Source organism: Hippoglossus hippoglossus, chromosome 8 (assembly GCF_009819705.1).
Source record: "Hippoglossus hippoglossus isolate fHipHip1 chromosome 8, fHipHip1.pri, whole genome shotgun sequence".
NCBI lineage: Eukaryota > Metazoa > Chordata > Actinopteri > Pleuronectiformes > Pleuronectidae > Hippoglossus > Hippoglossus hippoglossus.
In genome coordinates, this window is record NC_047158.1 from 14272797 (window position 1) to 14289262 (window position 16466).

General features: G+C 43.1%; 1 protein-coding gene across 3 annotated transcripts in view; it reads right to left on the minus strand.

The window, feature by feature from the left end:
* Positions 1 to 1153: 1153 nt before the first annotated feature.
* gcgra (glucagon receptor a) overlaps positions 1154 to 16466 on the minus strand; it is a 35341-nt gene continuing 20028 nt past the window's right edge. Inside the window, exons 1-14 of one of the 3 annotated variants that reach the window (XM_034593658.1) lie at positions 11947 to 12101; positions 10418 to 10565; positions 9899 to 9995; positions 8852 to 8959; positions 7982 to 8076; positions 7763 to 7857; positions 7438 to 7627; positions 6508 to 6667; positions 6311 to 6371; positions 5627 to 5696; positions 3719 to 3807; positions 3482 to 3626; positions 2157 to 2198; positions 1154 to 2046 (exon numbers count right to left, since the gene is read on the minus strand). In XM_034593658.1, the coding sequence (XP_034449549.1) occupies positions 1681 to 2046; positions 2157 to 2198; positions 3482 to 3626; positions 3719 to 3807; positions 5627 to 5696; positions 6311 to 6371; positions 6508 to 6667; positions 7438 to 7627; positions 7763 to 7857; positions 7982 to 8076; positions 8852 to 8959; positions 9899 to 9995; positions 10418 to 10471 (1572 nt within the window). In that variant the 5' untranslated portion in view covers positions 10472 to 10565; positions 11947 to 12101 and the 3' untranslated portion in view covers positions 1154 to 1680. Of the gene's footprint in view, positions 2047 to 2156; positions 2199 to 3481; positions 3627 to 3718; positions 3808 to 5626; positions 5697 to 6310; positions 6372 to 6507; positions 6668 to 7437; positions 7628 to 7762; positions 7858 to 7981; positions 8077 to 8851; positions 8960 to 9898; positions 9996 to 10417; positions 10566 to 11073; positions 11121 to 11946; positions 12102 to 16466 lie in introns of those variants that run through there. The other 2 variants (XM_034593660.1, XM_034593657.1) reach the window with 2 other exon arrangements.

Genomic DNA, 16466 nt, shown 5'->3' on the forward strand with positions numbered 1-16466 from the left:
TTATATACACACACACACACACGTTAAACATATGGACAGCAATCAGATAAATCACATATACACACAGTATTTAGCAATTATAAATTAACATTGTGCAAATAGTCATACATACCAAGTTGAGTTAGTTCTGGCAAAATATTCAGCAACTTAAACGTTAACTGATGTTTTTTAAAGAATATTCCCTTTTTCTCAAAACAAATAAAATAAAAGCAATATATTCAGAAGCAACTGTACCACTGCTAATTAAGCTTTCTTTGTCACTAGCACGCTTACCAGAGGGGATTTGTTCTTCTTACGGGCGCGGAGCTTTGTTCAGTCTCCACAGGCCCCGCGGACACAGAATAAGGCTGAATACTGAACTGTCTGTAGAGGAACTGGCCGCATGCAGCCATTAGCACAGACTCTTTGACTTTTTGGCCTTTGCACAGCGGAGACACTTGATGCGATGGCATGGCGCACACGGCTGCATGCACGACAGCTTCTACTTAGCATCGCGCACACACACACTCCCTTCTGCCAGAGCTGACATGTTATTTTGAGTCACAGCGTTGAATTCATACTTTATGCATGTGTGCCTTTACAGGTCATGTCTATATGCCGTGTTATTTTAAACCCGTGATTTGAGTGCACACTTCCTATCTGCTTTCATCTCAAGGGTCCATAGCGAGTGATTGTGTACAAGGTCACATCGGGCGTGTGAGTCGGATAACATCTTGATGGTGAGGAGGGAGAGAAAACCTTTAACGGCGCAGAATCACGACGACTCCCCTTGAAAACACACCTGGCACATTTACACGGTCGACAACTGAAACACTCCTGCAGTATTCAAGGTTTAAACCCATGTAAAAAGATTTTTTTTTTATTGTAAAACTGCTAAGCAAGTCAAGCGATCATCACTTTAACTTATTTATAATTCATCCCATACCATCACTTGACCTCTTTTCAGGTCTATACATAAGCCAAGAATGAGAGCAGCTGCCAATTTCCCCTTGGCCCTGGAGGGGGACACTTGAACACCACTGTGGTCACCTTCCTGTGTGAGGTACAGTGGACAGAATGTTTCTTCCTTTTCTGTACATGTTCATCAGAGTCAGTTTGGACATAAACACTAGTGTAAACAGCAGTGTCCTTCTTCTGGGTCACTTGTTTGGTATTTTTTGTGTATACAGTTCAACGTCCAGTTTGTCTTTAACCTCCAGTACCACAAAAACACACATTTAATACACAGCACAAATGAAAACGGAGGCTTGAGTGAAGACCCTGCGCCCTTTTTGTCCCTTTGTTGCCGTTGTTGCTATTTGAGGTTTCTGGCTTTTTTTTTTTTTTTTCTTCTTCGTATTATTTTACAGGGCTTATATCTGCCTTTGAGATTGCGTTGTTGCATTGTTCCACATGCAGCAGTTTCTTACACCGTCCGACAAACATCTACAGAAATGCATTCACAAAGCTCACAGCACATTCGGACCCTCAGCGTTGGACGTCTGCCGTGTTTTTTCCCTCCGTTCTCAGGCTGTGGAGAGGGCTGAGTGCTGTTCAGTCTCCCAGTGTCACTGATCCCTGTGCAAAGGCCGCTCTGACAGATGACTCCATCAGCCCGGCTCTTCACAGCCACCCCAGCGCAGTATGTCGGAGCCAGCGCTCAAAGCCCTCCAAGTTTCCTCGCAGAGTTCCCAGAGTCTTTCACAGGTGGCTCTCTGCGTTCTCTCTCCTAGCCTTGTAACACTGCACCTTGTCCGTGAGGCTGATGTCCTCCACCAGGGTGCAGTTGCTGACTGTTCCCTTGTGCAGTGGAGAGGTGCACTGCCCTTCCCCCGCACTGTGCTCTGTGCCGTTATGGCAGCGAGCCACCAGCATGTGCCTCTCCTCGGGGCTGCAGAGTGGAGCGGCGGTTTTGGCGATGTCCGGGAGGTGAGGCAACCGAGAGACGTGGTTCAACAGGCTGCCTGTCTTGGTGTTGGGGGTATTGCTGTAAGTGTGGCGGTATTCCTCCTCGATGTTCCTCCCGAGCTTCCAGCGTTTCCACTTCTTCAGGATCTCGGACTGCACCTGAGGAGAGGATGGAGACGAGTAGATGTTAACAGTTGTGAACCAGGAGAACAGTCAGGGGTCGCCAAGATGTTTTTTTATTATTTTTCAGTGCAAATGAAGAGACTCACTTCTTTGTTCACGAAGCAGTACAAGATGGCCACCAATAGACCCTGTGGAGACAGCAAATACGGAGTCAGTCCTCATAATAGCTACTCACTCAAAATCAAAATGTACAAAGCTGCAAAACCAAAATCGTGGAGCCCATTGGCTATTGGCTGACGATAAAAAAGATTCTGGGCAGCAACAGCCAGTGGATATCGAGGCCATGAGTTCGTCTTTTGTTTCTCATGACGATAGTGTTGGAGCTGAGAGACGACATCTACGACATGATTTTTTCACAAATCGCAGCATTTTGGCTTATCTCTCTGAGCAGCTATCTGGATGTGAATACAGTTTGCATTGTGTTCCGCCTCCTTGCTCTCTGCACTGACTGTTTACCTGACAACCGAAGCCAGCTTGAACGTGATTGGTCCCTTACATACAAATTCTGCACATTCACGTACATCTCAATCTGTTTATAGAGATTAGCAAAACGTGACTCTGGGGCCATGTTCTCACGAGTCCAATTCTTTGGCAACAATGGTCAAATTCAATGCTCACACATGCTCATTATCTTCTGTCTAAAAGTCCCACTACAACTGCACTTGTCTCTATGACTTTGAGATTCTCGTAGCGTCCTCCTCTCCCACACTCTCCTCCTCAAGGCTGTTCCCCTGCTGGTTGGCTGTAATCGTGACACATGTCATCTGTGTCCCCGTAGCAAAAAAGGTCACTGTCATCATGTCAGTTAACAGCCTCGACAGCACATTATGTTAATGTAATCCCTCCTGACACGGGAGTAAATACAGCACTCCTCAGTTTTCTGAGAGGTTCAAGATAAGCGCAGAGATGCTCAGACTCCTGAACAGATCGCTGAACAAGCCCGTCACTTAAAAGCTGTTAATTTAGTGCAGCACTGACATTTGGGTTTGGTTAAGAGATAATTATAAGTCTGAGCTGTAATTGTGTGTCCAGCTCCATTGTTTAAGATGAACTCAAATTTGAGAACAAAGAGTCCCTTAAGTCCTGTTTTATCCTATTAAGGCATGTTTTACCACTTTATCTCTGACTTTACTCAGTATAGCATTCATTCTTTTAAAAACAAATGTCATTACAGTGACAATGTGGGGATTTATGGAATCACAAAATATCACATCACTGTCTAGACTCTGAGCCTTCCTGATTTCACTGAAACAACAGAACGTCTGATTCACCGTCTGCTGTAAATGTTCCAAGCCAATTTCCCCATGGGGACTGATGAGTCAGTGTCTTTTCACAAATAATATGTGGCATTCTTTCGGTAAGTGAAAGTCATAACTGATGCTTTTAGTTTGAGTTCTTCTCAGAGTCCGACCTGGAAGGATGAGAGGAAGAGGTCGATGAAGAGCTTGGTGAGACGCAAACTGATGGTGGTCTTGGTAGATTCGTCCGTCACAAAGATGAAGACCACCTGATGGATACCCAGCAGGGGGATCAGGGTTAGAGTCGACTTAGCCAGCCTGAGAGAAAGGAAAGGTACAGGACAGATAAAGAGAATAAAAAACAACAGTGTACAGTTCACGGAAAAAAGCGCTTCAATGTTTGAACTCACCTGATCTTGTAATCGGTGTATCTCATTTGGTGCGCTCGAAGTTTTGACACAAGAATTTTAATGATATGGATGAAGATGAGGAAGTTGATCTGTGAGGGACAGAGACACCAGCGTTGATAAACACAGGTTCAATTGCATGTATAACAGATTTCAAAATGACAGTTCATCCCTTTAAGATCCAGTATTTTCTCAGTTTAACAAATGTGTTGTCATGCAGAATATTTTGGTTTGAAAAAATATTTCCAGATATACAGAATTTGAACAAAGAAAAACTCAGAGATAAATAACACAATACCTCAGATGAAACCAAAACTATCTACATGAAATAACACCACCAGTGCTAAATAAAAAAAAAGGAAACGTGTTTGTGATATATAATGTTTGTGAACACAACAAGGGCTTCCTGTTTTCAGGAAACCTTTTCACAGCAGTTGGCATTTCAAGAGGTAGTGGTGTTCTCCTGATGAGAATTACTCATGATGTGACCTTTTTATTAACAACCAAGTTATGGATAAGTTACAGAAGGATGAGAGAAGGAAGTGAAGCTGTGCCTAGGTTGTACATATAATTAAAGTCTAGGATTATTATGAAAGAAATGGCTGCTTGCTCTTTGAATTGTATTGTGTTAGATTGTGTTTCGATTATGTTTTGTTCTGTAAAACTGGTCGAAATAAAAAATGACCAAACAAGGAACAAGTGCATGTAATTCAACATTAGCCCAGTTTGTACCATTTTGAAAAATGAAAACACAACTTGCATTAATAAAGACGTGTATTTTAACCACAAGCTATAAAAGCCACATCCCTTGCCTGCAAAATTACAAGCACACTTCTACATAATCTATACACACAATACATACACGTAAATGTCTACATCTCCTACATATCACATTATATCATATTTTATATATTTGTATAAACTATGATTGTTGACTTTGTGGAAGTTGCAGTAATTACTTGGGGAAAGCCACATGTGTGTGTGTGTGCGCGCGCGCGCACACACACACACACACAAAGAGGGAAACGGGAACCAGCCCTCCCATCCCTGCGACAACTCAAACACAGGAATTCCTGTGAGATACAAGCCACTTAGCAGGATGATTAATGCATGGAAAAATGCTGGCATGCCTGTGTAATTGACCTGACATAAGAGCCATGACAAATCTGACTTGTATGAAGGATCAGGACCGACCTGTGCAGGGCTCACCTACAACAAAAGGTCTGGTCACAGAATGGGTAGAGAGCAGCTACATTGTGCAGTTACAAAAAGATATATCATGTTTCACTTATCCAGAAACCTTTTGACTCTGAACATGTTTCCCAGATGTTGGGCCCAAAGCACAGATGGTCTTTTATACTTTATGAATAAATGAGGTGTGTTTAATATTAGAGCAGTGTATCAATGGAAAAGGAAATGCTGGGCAGGGTGGGACGTGCACAAATGTGTATATATATGGTTCTTTTGTTAAGAAAAATCATTGCACACCTCACACGTACATAGAAATATGCATTGAGGAATTCATCGCATGGGTATGCTTGATTTTGCATTTTGTATAAATGTAAGAAAGCATAAAACAGTTATATAACTTTTTTTAATTTTGCAAATGTATTATAAACTGATATGTTGCTTAAAAAAGGTATTTTTTGTAAAATTATAGAAAATGATGCAATATTTGTCAAAAAGAATTTAATTAAAAAAAACTTTACAATAGATATTCAATGTAGTCCATTCAAACTGAATATTTTTCTGAGATCACATGACACATTTCAAGAGTTTATTCCTGTTATTTTAGATTTTTAAGATTTTCCCCATTATAAATTACAGGGAGAAACTAAAATGTTTTTCAGTGTATGGTCAGAAAATGCAGGAGACAGAGAAATGGAATGAGAAGAAGGACGAGGAAATTACCACAACTGCCAGCAGAATTGGGGAACGTATGATCCACCAGTAATTCATGTCTATGTTTTGCCCCCAGCACCTGAAAGAGAAAAGCAGCGATTAAAACATGCATCAAAAGAATCCCCCCCATAGCTCCCATGCTTTTAGACGTGGCTCGTCCTGTAACACATTTTTATCAGCTCTTTCTAAAACAGAAACTGGCTGATGACGGGGGAGCACAACACTACTGTGGGTTTTTAAAGCATGTGTTTATGGTTAAGAGGGTGTGGCCTTAAAATCTCCTTCACCTCATTTACTGTGTATATATGCCAGACCCTACGAGACGGCATGACAGAGATTTTAGGCGCTAGACATTATCATGAACTATCACGGCTGCCCAAACACAACTTCCGTTCTGCACAGTTTCCATATTTGGCATCCTGCACAAAATTAAACATGTCTGTGGGAAATTTTCAATTGCAGCCAACTCCTCACATCGCAATTATGTGTTAAATTGACCATGAGCTGTATCAACACTCATACATTTAGGATGAAGAGCGTCTGCTATGTGCTGCAGTTACGGTTGAGAAATCAACAAGGATGAGCTCAAACGTAAAATGTTTGGCAGGCTCTCGTTTGGACTACAGGAAGAGAAGTGACGGAAAGAATGAGAGGGAGAGAGGGAGAGGGAGAGAGAGCACTGTGGAAACTTACTCTTGATTTTCATACAGATATTTAGCTATCACCCAGGGCACAAGGAATATCAACGGAGTACCTGCGAAGAAAAGAGAATTGTCTTAATGCATCGCAGTCATTTCACACTTTATCTGCTCTTTCTTTTTGATGCAGATATTTGATCGTTACAGAAAACATAACGAACTTGCATCCACGGACTTATTACTCCCGCTCACCCCAGCCGATGCACAGGTAGATTTTGAAGTAGTTCCTCTCGGTGAACACGGTGATCACCAGCAGGTTGTGGAGGTAGATGCCCTCCACCAGCAGCCAGTAGGTGTTGGCCATGATGCTGTATTGCATCATCACCACGGCGATGCGACAGCTAACTGTTATCTGCAAGACAGCGGTGAGGTTTATTTTACCAGAGTGTCGGGCTGTGTGATGTTCAGCGTTATTTAGTTTGCGGATGATGTGAGTGGTGAGATGCAGCAGATGGGAGCAGCTCCTTCTGCCGCCGGGGACTTTGTGCCCACAGTGTGCAGATTGTAAAACAGCAGCGTCTTTAACCCCAGCCTCATCCAGCTGTCCCCCATGACCAACGAAAGAACCCATAGATTTTCGGTGTAGATCCAGATCAGGAGGTGGATTCAGGATTTATTTTTTCATGTGTGCTGTCTTGAATTTAAAGTCGGTTTCATAAGGGAACGGCTGGGCCTTGGCAGAGGTATGCTCTCTGCTGAGGGTCCAATTACTTGGTTTTAATGTTTTACATACATCATCATTATGGTCATTCAATTTTGCAGGATTGTGCAGCCTTGAGTGCCTTTTTAGTTTTGTTCTGTTTTGCCAAATTCTGAGGGACTTTCAATGAGGCAAATAACAGAAGGGTCATCTAATATGGGAAGGAAAACAACTTTAGTAAGGGTAACACTAAACCCCTGAAACAAAAAGAGGATTTTTATCCTATCGATTTGACCCACATACATTTATATAAGAAACGCAATTTAATTCCTTATTTTTGTGGAGACTGAGATATAAATTTCAAGACACAAAACAAAATAATTACGGAAAATAAATCACAATTTGTAGACGCTCTCTTAATGGTCTCTGTAAAACACTGTCCTTTACAGCTTGTTGTTTATCTGCAGATCACTCGCACTGACCTCATTGTTGACCAGCAGCTCCACTGGGGGCATAGACGCCCGAGGGAATTCCTGCTCCTGGTCCCTGCTGAGGTCCTGCGATGTGATGTTGGCCACCAGCAGAGCGTCTTTGATGAGGATGGACAGCGCTCGCAGGATGAAGGAGGCAAACAGATTCATGTGGATGTTGTTCCTCATGCAGTGCAGCTTCCTAATGAGAGGATAAAAAAAAGAGCAAAAACACTGGTACAAACCACTACAACCACTATTTCCACTTTGTGCTTTGTTTGATGTGGAATCAACTGTGGTAGCAATCAACTGGAATTCATATGAAAAACCTCATTACCTGAAGAATATGAGGATACCGAGCGCCAGCACCAAAGCCACCAGAGATAAGGAATACCCCACTGTGTACATGATCCGGATGTGGCCATAGTACTGCTGCAATTTAATACAAATACAAACATGGACTTTTTTGTCTTTCATTTGAGAGGTAATATCTGTCAGAGGTTTAGTTCTTCAAACAGTGAGTCTGTGATGTTTGATTTAGAGATCATTCTCTTACCTTCCTTGGATTATTGGAGTCACACTCGCTGGTATTCTTCGTAGCCACCCACTGGCCGTTTGCGTCACATTCCTGATACACCATACCGTGCTGAACTACACACACATACACACACAGCAGAGTGAACGGCTATGCTTGTTAGGACATTGCATTGACTTCCATTCATTTTTACAGCCTAAGTTGAAATGTAACCTTAACATTAACGAGTTCATGCCCACCTCTAACCTGACCTAAATTAACATCTATTGGTGTCACTCAGGCTACATCCATACTACTACATTTTCAATTTAAAACAAACATGAAAGTTTTAGCTCCACATCAGTAACAACCTCTGTCCATTCTAACACACCAGTTACCATTGTACACTGAGCATGTGCCACTTTGAACAGGAAGCACATACAATGAACAAGAAACAATAATAAGGATGGGAGAATTTCTTTTATTGGACTGACGACGAGGTGGAGCGGTTAATGTTTACAACTGTGTGCGAGTCATGACTGATGAGAACCGGTCAGCAAAGGAATGTGTGTGACTTGGTCATTGTTTCCTAATGTCTCTGTTTTTGTCCGTCCATACTTCAATGCAGACCCAAAGTTTTAAAACTAAAACGGGACCAGCGTTTCCAATCATTTCTGTTTTGGGGCTTGAAGCCCCGGAGCAGTAGAAGGCGTAAACGTAGAAACAGCGATGCATTTCAAAACTAAAGTGAGGGCCAGCCAAAATATCCTCACTTAATTTGTACATAAGTACAAGTAAACACACACACACCGGACAGATTTACCGGACAGCTATCTTTCTCTGCAGGATATTTAAAGTTACTCTGGATCAACTCCCAATCAGCATCTGTCTACTAACCCACATGTCTCTTACCTTCATGGTACCATGGCAGATACCACGGACATGGCACGCTCACAGTGGTGTTGGGGACTCCATCGGGCCAACAGGCGTAATTGTCAAACGTCCTGTTGCACACGAGGCCTGGGGATAGAAAAAGAAAAAATATGAAATACAGGAGGGATTAGTGGTCTCCAGTTTGTGGTTTACAGTCACATATCTTTGAAGTGATGGATACTGGTAATCATTACAGTGTCTTTCATCTTGACTGCAGAGTCCCCCATTGCTGACCGCCCTCTTATAGCACACCTTTCATCTTCATAATAGAGGAAGTAAAGATTGCTGGCTGTTGGGTGTATGGGCAGGTGGATGTTCAGATGTATGATGTGTTCGGTCTCATCTCCTCTGCACCTGCTAATTTGCCATAATACTCATGTGGTGACAGGAAGGCTATGTGAGTACTGCAGAGTGGGGGAGTGGAGTTTTTGTTGCATGGGGAGGGAAGCTGACTTTTTGAACGGTTGGGCAAACAATGTCTGTCCCACAAGCAGAAAACATGCGAACGCCTGATGGGCAGCATTTGGTACAAAGACCTAACTAACTATTGCCTATAATCCTGTATTAAAAAGCAGCCAGGGTAAATACACCTCCACCAACCAGTGCACTTTCAGTCTACATACACTTTTTCCAGATCATGATTTGTTGTGATCTTGACCTTTGACCCCCCCCCCCCCGAATTTGAAAGGATCCTCTCAAGCCGTTTTGTGACATGACCTCCAGGTAAAATCCAGAGAATTGACTACGGAGTTTTCCTTTCACACATGCACAACACAGCTGGAGTTTACTTTTTGCACAGACTCGTAACAACACAACAGCAACAAATCCTCAGACAGAGACAGGAAGTATTAACTCTGCTCCGTAGATCTAGTGATCATGTCTACAGCACCGACACCGTCATCAGCTCTGATCACCACAATGGGTCCGGCCACAGGTCGTCGGCGCAGAGGCATACAAATTATAACTTTCAATACTATAGGAAAGTGGTTATGGTGCAACGTCTGTTATGTTAAATGTTTGGCTCACCGGTGCTCGGCGGGTCTCGGCTATTGTTGCGATCACACTCCTCCATGTACAACTTCAAACTCTCCTTCAGCTTATCCAGGGTGGCGGCAGGAGACACCTGAGGAAACACACGTACGATGTCGGTTTTAGCAGAAGGGCCCATTATTCATCCACTTGATGTAGTGCAAGAAAAATGTTGGGAATGTGAGCCCCACTCAAGTGAACACAGGTGCATAAACTGCATTTGGCATTCATCTGTTTCAATTCACATCTTGTTTTCAGCAGCTGTATCAGCCCATCCTCAAACTAGCGCTGCAATCCATCATAATGACACTGTTCTACTCTAATGTGTTGTCACAAAGGAGGGGGCGTGTCCTTTTGTATGGAAAGACTGATATATTGTGCAGCCTAACACTCAGGTCATTAACAGATAGTTTGTTTAGGCTTCGACAGGACGTCTCTCTGGATTGTTTCAGAAACCGGCGGTGTGTGTGTGTGTTTGTGTGTGTGTGTGTGTGTGTTTGTGCTCTCGGGACCCACCTGGACGCTGCAGGAGACGACGAGCGTTGCCAAAAGGAGGAACAGCCGTGACATCCCTTTTTCCTGCTGTTGGTGCTGGGAGGGAAAATTGCAGGATGGGGAAGAGTTTTCACCTCATAAGGGGGCTTATCTACGCTCACCACACTGCCTGCATGACACAGAGACACAGAATCCATTAAAGCTCATTGCAAACACACAACTTATTACCTCAGGCCCCGAACCAGAGGATCAAAACAGGAAAAGGCTGGGTCATATATCTATCGCACTTCAGTAACGCCAAGAGCTGAGGGCATGCAGAGGATAAACAAAGAGAAAATGTTAGTGTGACTTTGATGGTAGAAAAGCCTCCTCATTAGAAAAAGATTTAAAAAAGATATCCTGATCAGTTCAATTCACATCCAGGCCATGGCAACGGGTAAAGAGGTATATAGGCGAACGGTGCATGAGATGGACGACCCGGAAGCACGTTGTCTAGAGCATCAAGAGAGGAGCCCCAAAACCTCCAGGAAACACTGTTTGTGCCATCAGTCAGACCGCTGTGGCTCGGCAGGGCTGCACTTACTCAGTGACTCACAGTTGGCGGCTGTCCACCCTCATCTTAAAGCCCGGCGGTGTTCTGGTTGAGCGTATGTCAGTGTGTGCCAGAGGTCACTCACCTGCGCATCGATCGGTGCCGCAAAACTCCCCGCGGGAGATTTGCTCGAAGCGGGAGAACGGAACGAAATCTGAAACGTTTCTGCAAAAAACACCTTGACCATGGAAACATTTTTGGCTAAAACGTTTCAAATTCCATTCTGTTCCAGTCTCGTGGCGGGGAGGAGGGACTCGTGCTGGTGTGTTTTGGGGGTTTCTTTTTGTTTACCGGGGACGTGGTATTTGCTCAGGAGATAAGAGCGCAGTGTGTCAGGACAGATGTCTGTGATGTGCGTGGCAGAGAAAGCGTCTGTTCGAAATCAAAGACTTTCTCAGTCTGGGTTTTTACTGAACATGTCAACAAGCTCGGGAAGTCTCGGCTGAAGACGACGCCAGCAGCTTTCGGTCACAATCTAAACGTCTGCTCTATATATTACAAAACTGTATGGGGCCGACTTCAGATCATATCGCAAACAAACAGCCTTACTGTCTAAATGGCCGGTTCAGTGTAATGACCAGGATGCAGTAACCATTAGCAATAGTACATAGTGACTGATTGCCCCCGGCGCCCAAGGGATCGGAGATACTCTTGTCAAGTCTGACATCAGATCAGTGTGGGTCCAGCTGAGATCACAGAAATGACTTTCCTGCCTTTGACACCATCAGACGCACAGAAGTCCCAACTCTTACTGGCAAAATAAGAGGTTTTAAACAAACAAACATGTCGGCTCCCATTGAAACACCCCCACAGCGTCTGTTACAGCTCATTATGAAGTTTAACGTATGCCAACCACATCTTCATGTGAAACCGACGAATGCTTCACGTAAGTGGCAAGAAAACATAAACTGTCGGACGTTAATTCCATTTCAAAGAAGACTATCAGATCAGTTCTTACCAAGGAAAGTGATCAGGCATCGTTCTGAGAGTGAATCATGTTCAAGCATGAGTCCGAGCTGAGAACAGAGGCTGACACACGTGTGGCTGAGCACATGGTCCTGCTTACGGCACAAGTGTTTGCCAAGGGTTGCCCTCCTCTCTCTCTCTCTCTCTCTCTCTCTCTCTCTCTCTTTCTCTTTCTCTCACTCTCTCTCTCTCTCACACACACCAGCCGGTCTGCATGCGACACTTTCTGCAACTTAGCACCAAGTAGGAGCAATGATTAACCAGATTCAGAGTAGAGGGAGAGAGAAATGGGGAGAGGGGGAATGCCAAAGTGAGAGAGAGAAATATGGAGAAGAAAAAGAACAACAGTTTCTCAGCTCTTTCTTGGCCCCTGACCCCAGTTTTATGTCCCAACAATAGGAACCCCAGCCAGTACATATTTGTAAAGAAGTTCACACGTAAATTTGAGAACAGCAGATCTTGCAAGATGTTTCTAGGAGCACAATGAGAGACAGATAGAAATGATGGATGAGATTCAGCATTCAGCATTAAAAAAATCACAAGAAAGCCTTCTCTTGTTTAATCCTTTACTCCAAACTGTTCCTTCCTCTTCACCTCCATCAAATCTAGAAAATCTTCACATCCCAGTTGTGGCAGTTTTCCGCTCTGATGCATCTGCATCATTTTAGCTGAAACATCACTGCATGCCCGGCAGCTGAGCACAAAATGAGGCTTTCCCTAGAACGAACACGCATTCCTCAAAAACAGCACAAAGTTGCCACAACGGGGGATTATTAAAAAGACGCACCCTGGAGCCATGAGCTCGTTCAGCTCTCACGCTTTATTTGTACGGATTTGTCACTTACAATATGTGTGCTCACACGTTAGACACAGGGCGATGGGAATCACATCGGCCTTTAGGTGGTAGCAGCAGGAGTAGAAGTAATGTGATTGGAGGTGTGAGATTTGGCTCGTGTATTCTGCCGTTGTGATATCCTCCCTCTGTGGATCCAGACCGAGCGAGGTCCTCTGGAACACGCATCGCATTCCAGGAAATAACCCGGAGCTTTTCTCACTGTTGCTGCACATCTGATTTAGGAGGTGTCACACCGGCAGAACCAGAGGGACTTCTTTGTTTGTTTGAGCTTGTTTCCTAACAAGCTACAGAGAAATGTTTCTCTGCATATGGATGCGTCCAATGTGTGAAAAATGATCTACCGTTGATGCTTTGCCTGGGATCTTTTTATTGATACTTGTGAAATAATAAAAATGTTAAACAACAGTTAATAAATCCCATGGTCATCGCTGCTTTCGATTGAAAGGACAGAGCCTTTTGTTTGAATAATACATTTTATTTTATTTTTGTTATGACAATCGCAAATGAATGACGGCAATTCCCTGTGCTCTGTGTTCAAGTGCATGTCGGACAGCTCGATACAATGGCCACTAACAAATACTGTTGTTTGCTGGAGAGTACTTACCTTTCATTTGATTACACCGTCTCACAAATAAAATTACAAAAGGAGGAGCATGCGTGCATGAATGCGGGGGGGGGGGGGGGAGCGACCGGGATTAAAAACAAACCTCTTAGAAAACACAATAACTGTCCAGCTCAGAGAAAAACGCCCCTGAGCAGCGATCTATCACGCTGCAACTTTTTCCAGATGCAGAGGATCTAGCTATTGTTAAGACAAAATCCTGCTGCCATCTTCTTTGAGGCCAAAGTGCATCTATAAAAGTAACGTCCACTAATCCGGCTTTGTTTCGGAACAGAGACATCAATCGAGTAGATTATCATTAAGGTGAACATGCAGCACAGCCAAAGCCAAAGCGAAGCATGTGTGCCCCTGGGCTGTCGATGTTTCTCTGAGCATGACACCGCTGTATGACAGCATCACTATCTGTGTGCTGGGGGTGAAGCAGAGTTCAGAGGAGACGCCCTGTGACCCTGCAGCTGCGGGGATTATAGGACATGGCTTAAACGTGGGCAATGCATGCTGCATGACTAACCTGATCTTCATTCAGACAGAACGCTAATCTGTAAGTGTGTAAATGCTTCATCAATATATCATTTCCTCTGTGGGACTCTCCAGCTAATGTCCTGCTCAGCAAACGTAGATTCATTTTTTGCTTCAGTAGGTGATATCTCCAGTTATATGTTTTTTTTCTTCTTAAAAAAACAAAATAGATTTACATTACACGACAGAATCCGATTGAGGTCATGGCACCAGTTTAATATCTAGATGACTAAACAGGAAATCAACCAAAAGCTTCCTGCTGATGTTCTACTTCACCAAAAGTCATGTCAGCACGAATAAAAGCAGATCTGTTTGATTTGAGGTTGCAGCATAAAAATGTGACCAGAAGCACCTGGGTTCTGTCTGTGGTGGAAAGTCCGTCCGCTGTAAAGATAAAAAAATTCTCAAATCGAAGAGGAAACTTTCCCTCAACTGACTTCTTGACTCTCTAAACATACATCAACTCTATGAGCATCAGTCTGCTGCATAATTATAACATGATGTGTCTGTGTAGAACGGTAAATAAACTGGATCTTTGCTTTTCTCTGAAAAATGAGGATCTGGGACCTTCATTATACTGCTCATCAGTGTGATTTAATGGAAAAGGCCTTTCTCTCAACCAGCTCCTGATACTGTTTTCTTTCTTTCTGCGGGTTTCTTCAAGTGTGACGTACGGATGTCTGTGATTCTATGTGAATCTAAAAAGAAGAGCTTCCTATTCTGAGAGTCTACTGTCACGATCTGAAGAATACTATGGATGTGGTCGATCGCTGGAAAGCATTTTTACTTCCCAAATGCATTCTAGCCGAATTTCAGCCACTCCCCTGAAATTCATTCAGGCCACACCAAACTTCACACATTCATAGATACCAGTTACCTAAATGTGCCTGATTCTTTTCATCAAGATCCATAAACTATTTCCTGGGGTAAATGTAGGAAAATGTTGCCAGACCCACACCACATCCTTCCACCAAATTTCATGGAAATCCATAAAGTAGGATTTGAATTATTTTGCTAACAAACGAACACAGCCTCTATCCTGGGGTACTGAACATAAATGCACATGGAAAGCTGAACAAGCTAATATTTTTCATGTTAAGACAAAAAATAAATCCCCCATTCGCATTAGAGTTGCATTAAAAGTCCCAAACGAAAGGTCAGAAAAAGCCAACTGTGTCTCTTTCACAACATATTCCAGGCCGTGGCTGTGAGGGACAGTGCCCCCCCCCCCTGTTAAAACATGGTGTACACTCCTCACTCGCTCACAACCAATTACCCATCCTCAGTGGGGTTGTAGACTAAATTGGTCAGTGTCTGTCAGTGGGATTTAGTTGTCGGGTCTGCCGCATTTGTTAGGGGACACGACACGCACAGCTCGGCTAATTGTGTGCTGCCTGCTGGCGTTTCTCTGCGGTTTGAATAAAAAAGGGTGAAGTCTGAGGTTGTGCTCTGTCGTTTCCACACACACGTCCACATTTTACACTTCTCCATGGTGCAATGAATATGATAATTTTGATTCAATCAGGGAAGTGCCCATTTTTCCGCAACGGTAAAATATTCCACACCGGGGATTAAGCTGCTTTCACATGCACACATTACAAAGATGTGCTCCAAAAAATTCTAGGGACATTGGACTTCACCAAATATGCAAGTCAAATACGTCAGTCGGAACACTGCATAATATTTTCTCAATTGATTATATGTTAAAAAAAATCTGCTTTTTGACCGGGAAATTCACGGCCGCGGGAAAATAATCACATGTTTTTCAGTTATTTCACTGCCCACAGTTTCTACCTTCTCCAAAATCTGTAAAAATACAGGGAATCAGTAAAGTGTTTGATTATTCATCACCCAAAGATATTTTCTCTGCAGGGAGGAAAAACAGTGTTTACAGCCTCCACTCAGAATGTAAAAGTTCTTTTGCTCTGGCCGACATCCTAGTCACACTCTTTATATTCTTTGACGTGGACTTGAAAGGGACCTGGTTGTGTCTTTGTATTCATATGTGTGGCTCTGCCAAAATTGCATGGAGCACCACTTAAGCATTTATTTTACCGAAAGAGAAAATAGAATATTTCAGAACCATTTGAAATTCATGTGCAATTTTTCTATTTTTTCCAATCATCAAGCAAATGTCGAGCAAGAGAAACAATAAAAACAAATGGCGTGGTCAAAGTTGTCATGTCGACATTTAAGGTGGATTGATCGAAAAAAAGATCCAAGAAAAGATTCCATCTTAAAAGTTGCCAGAAGCTTTTGACTAAGGCAGTGAATTTAATGTTTTCTAGCAATCTTATGTTAATCAGTGAAGATGAAAAGACAGAAAAACACAATTTAATTAATTTACTCATGACGGTTTCTTTCTTTCTTTCTTTCATTACAAGCCACAACTAAAGCGTCTGCATTGGTGCGTTCGAGTACTCAAACAAATTACACGTCATCTCAGTATTATAAAGATGTAAGGAAAGCCTCAAAAGCAGCGATTCGGATTTCAGCAGCTGTGAGATGTGTCTGA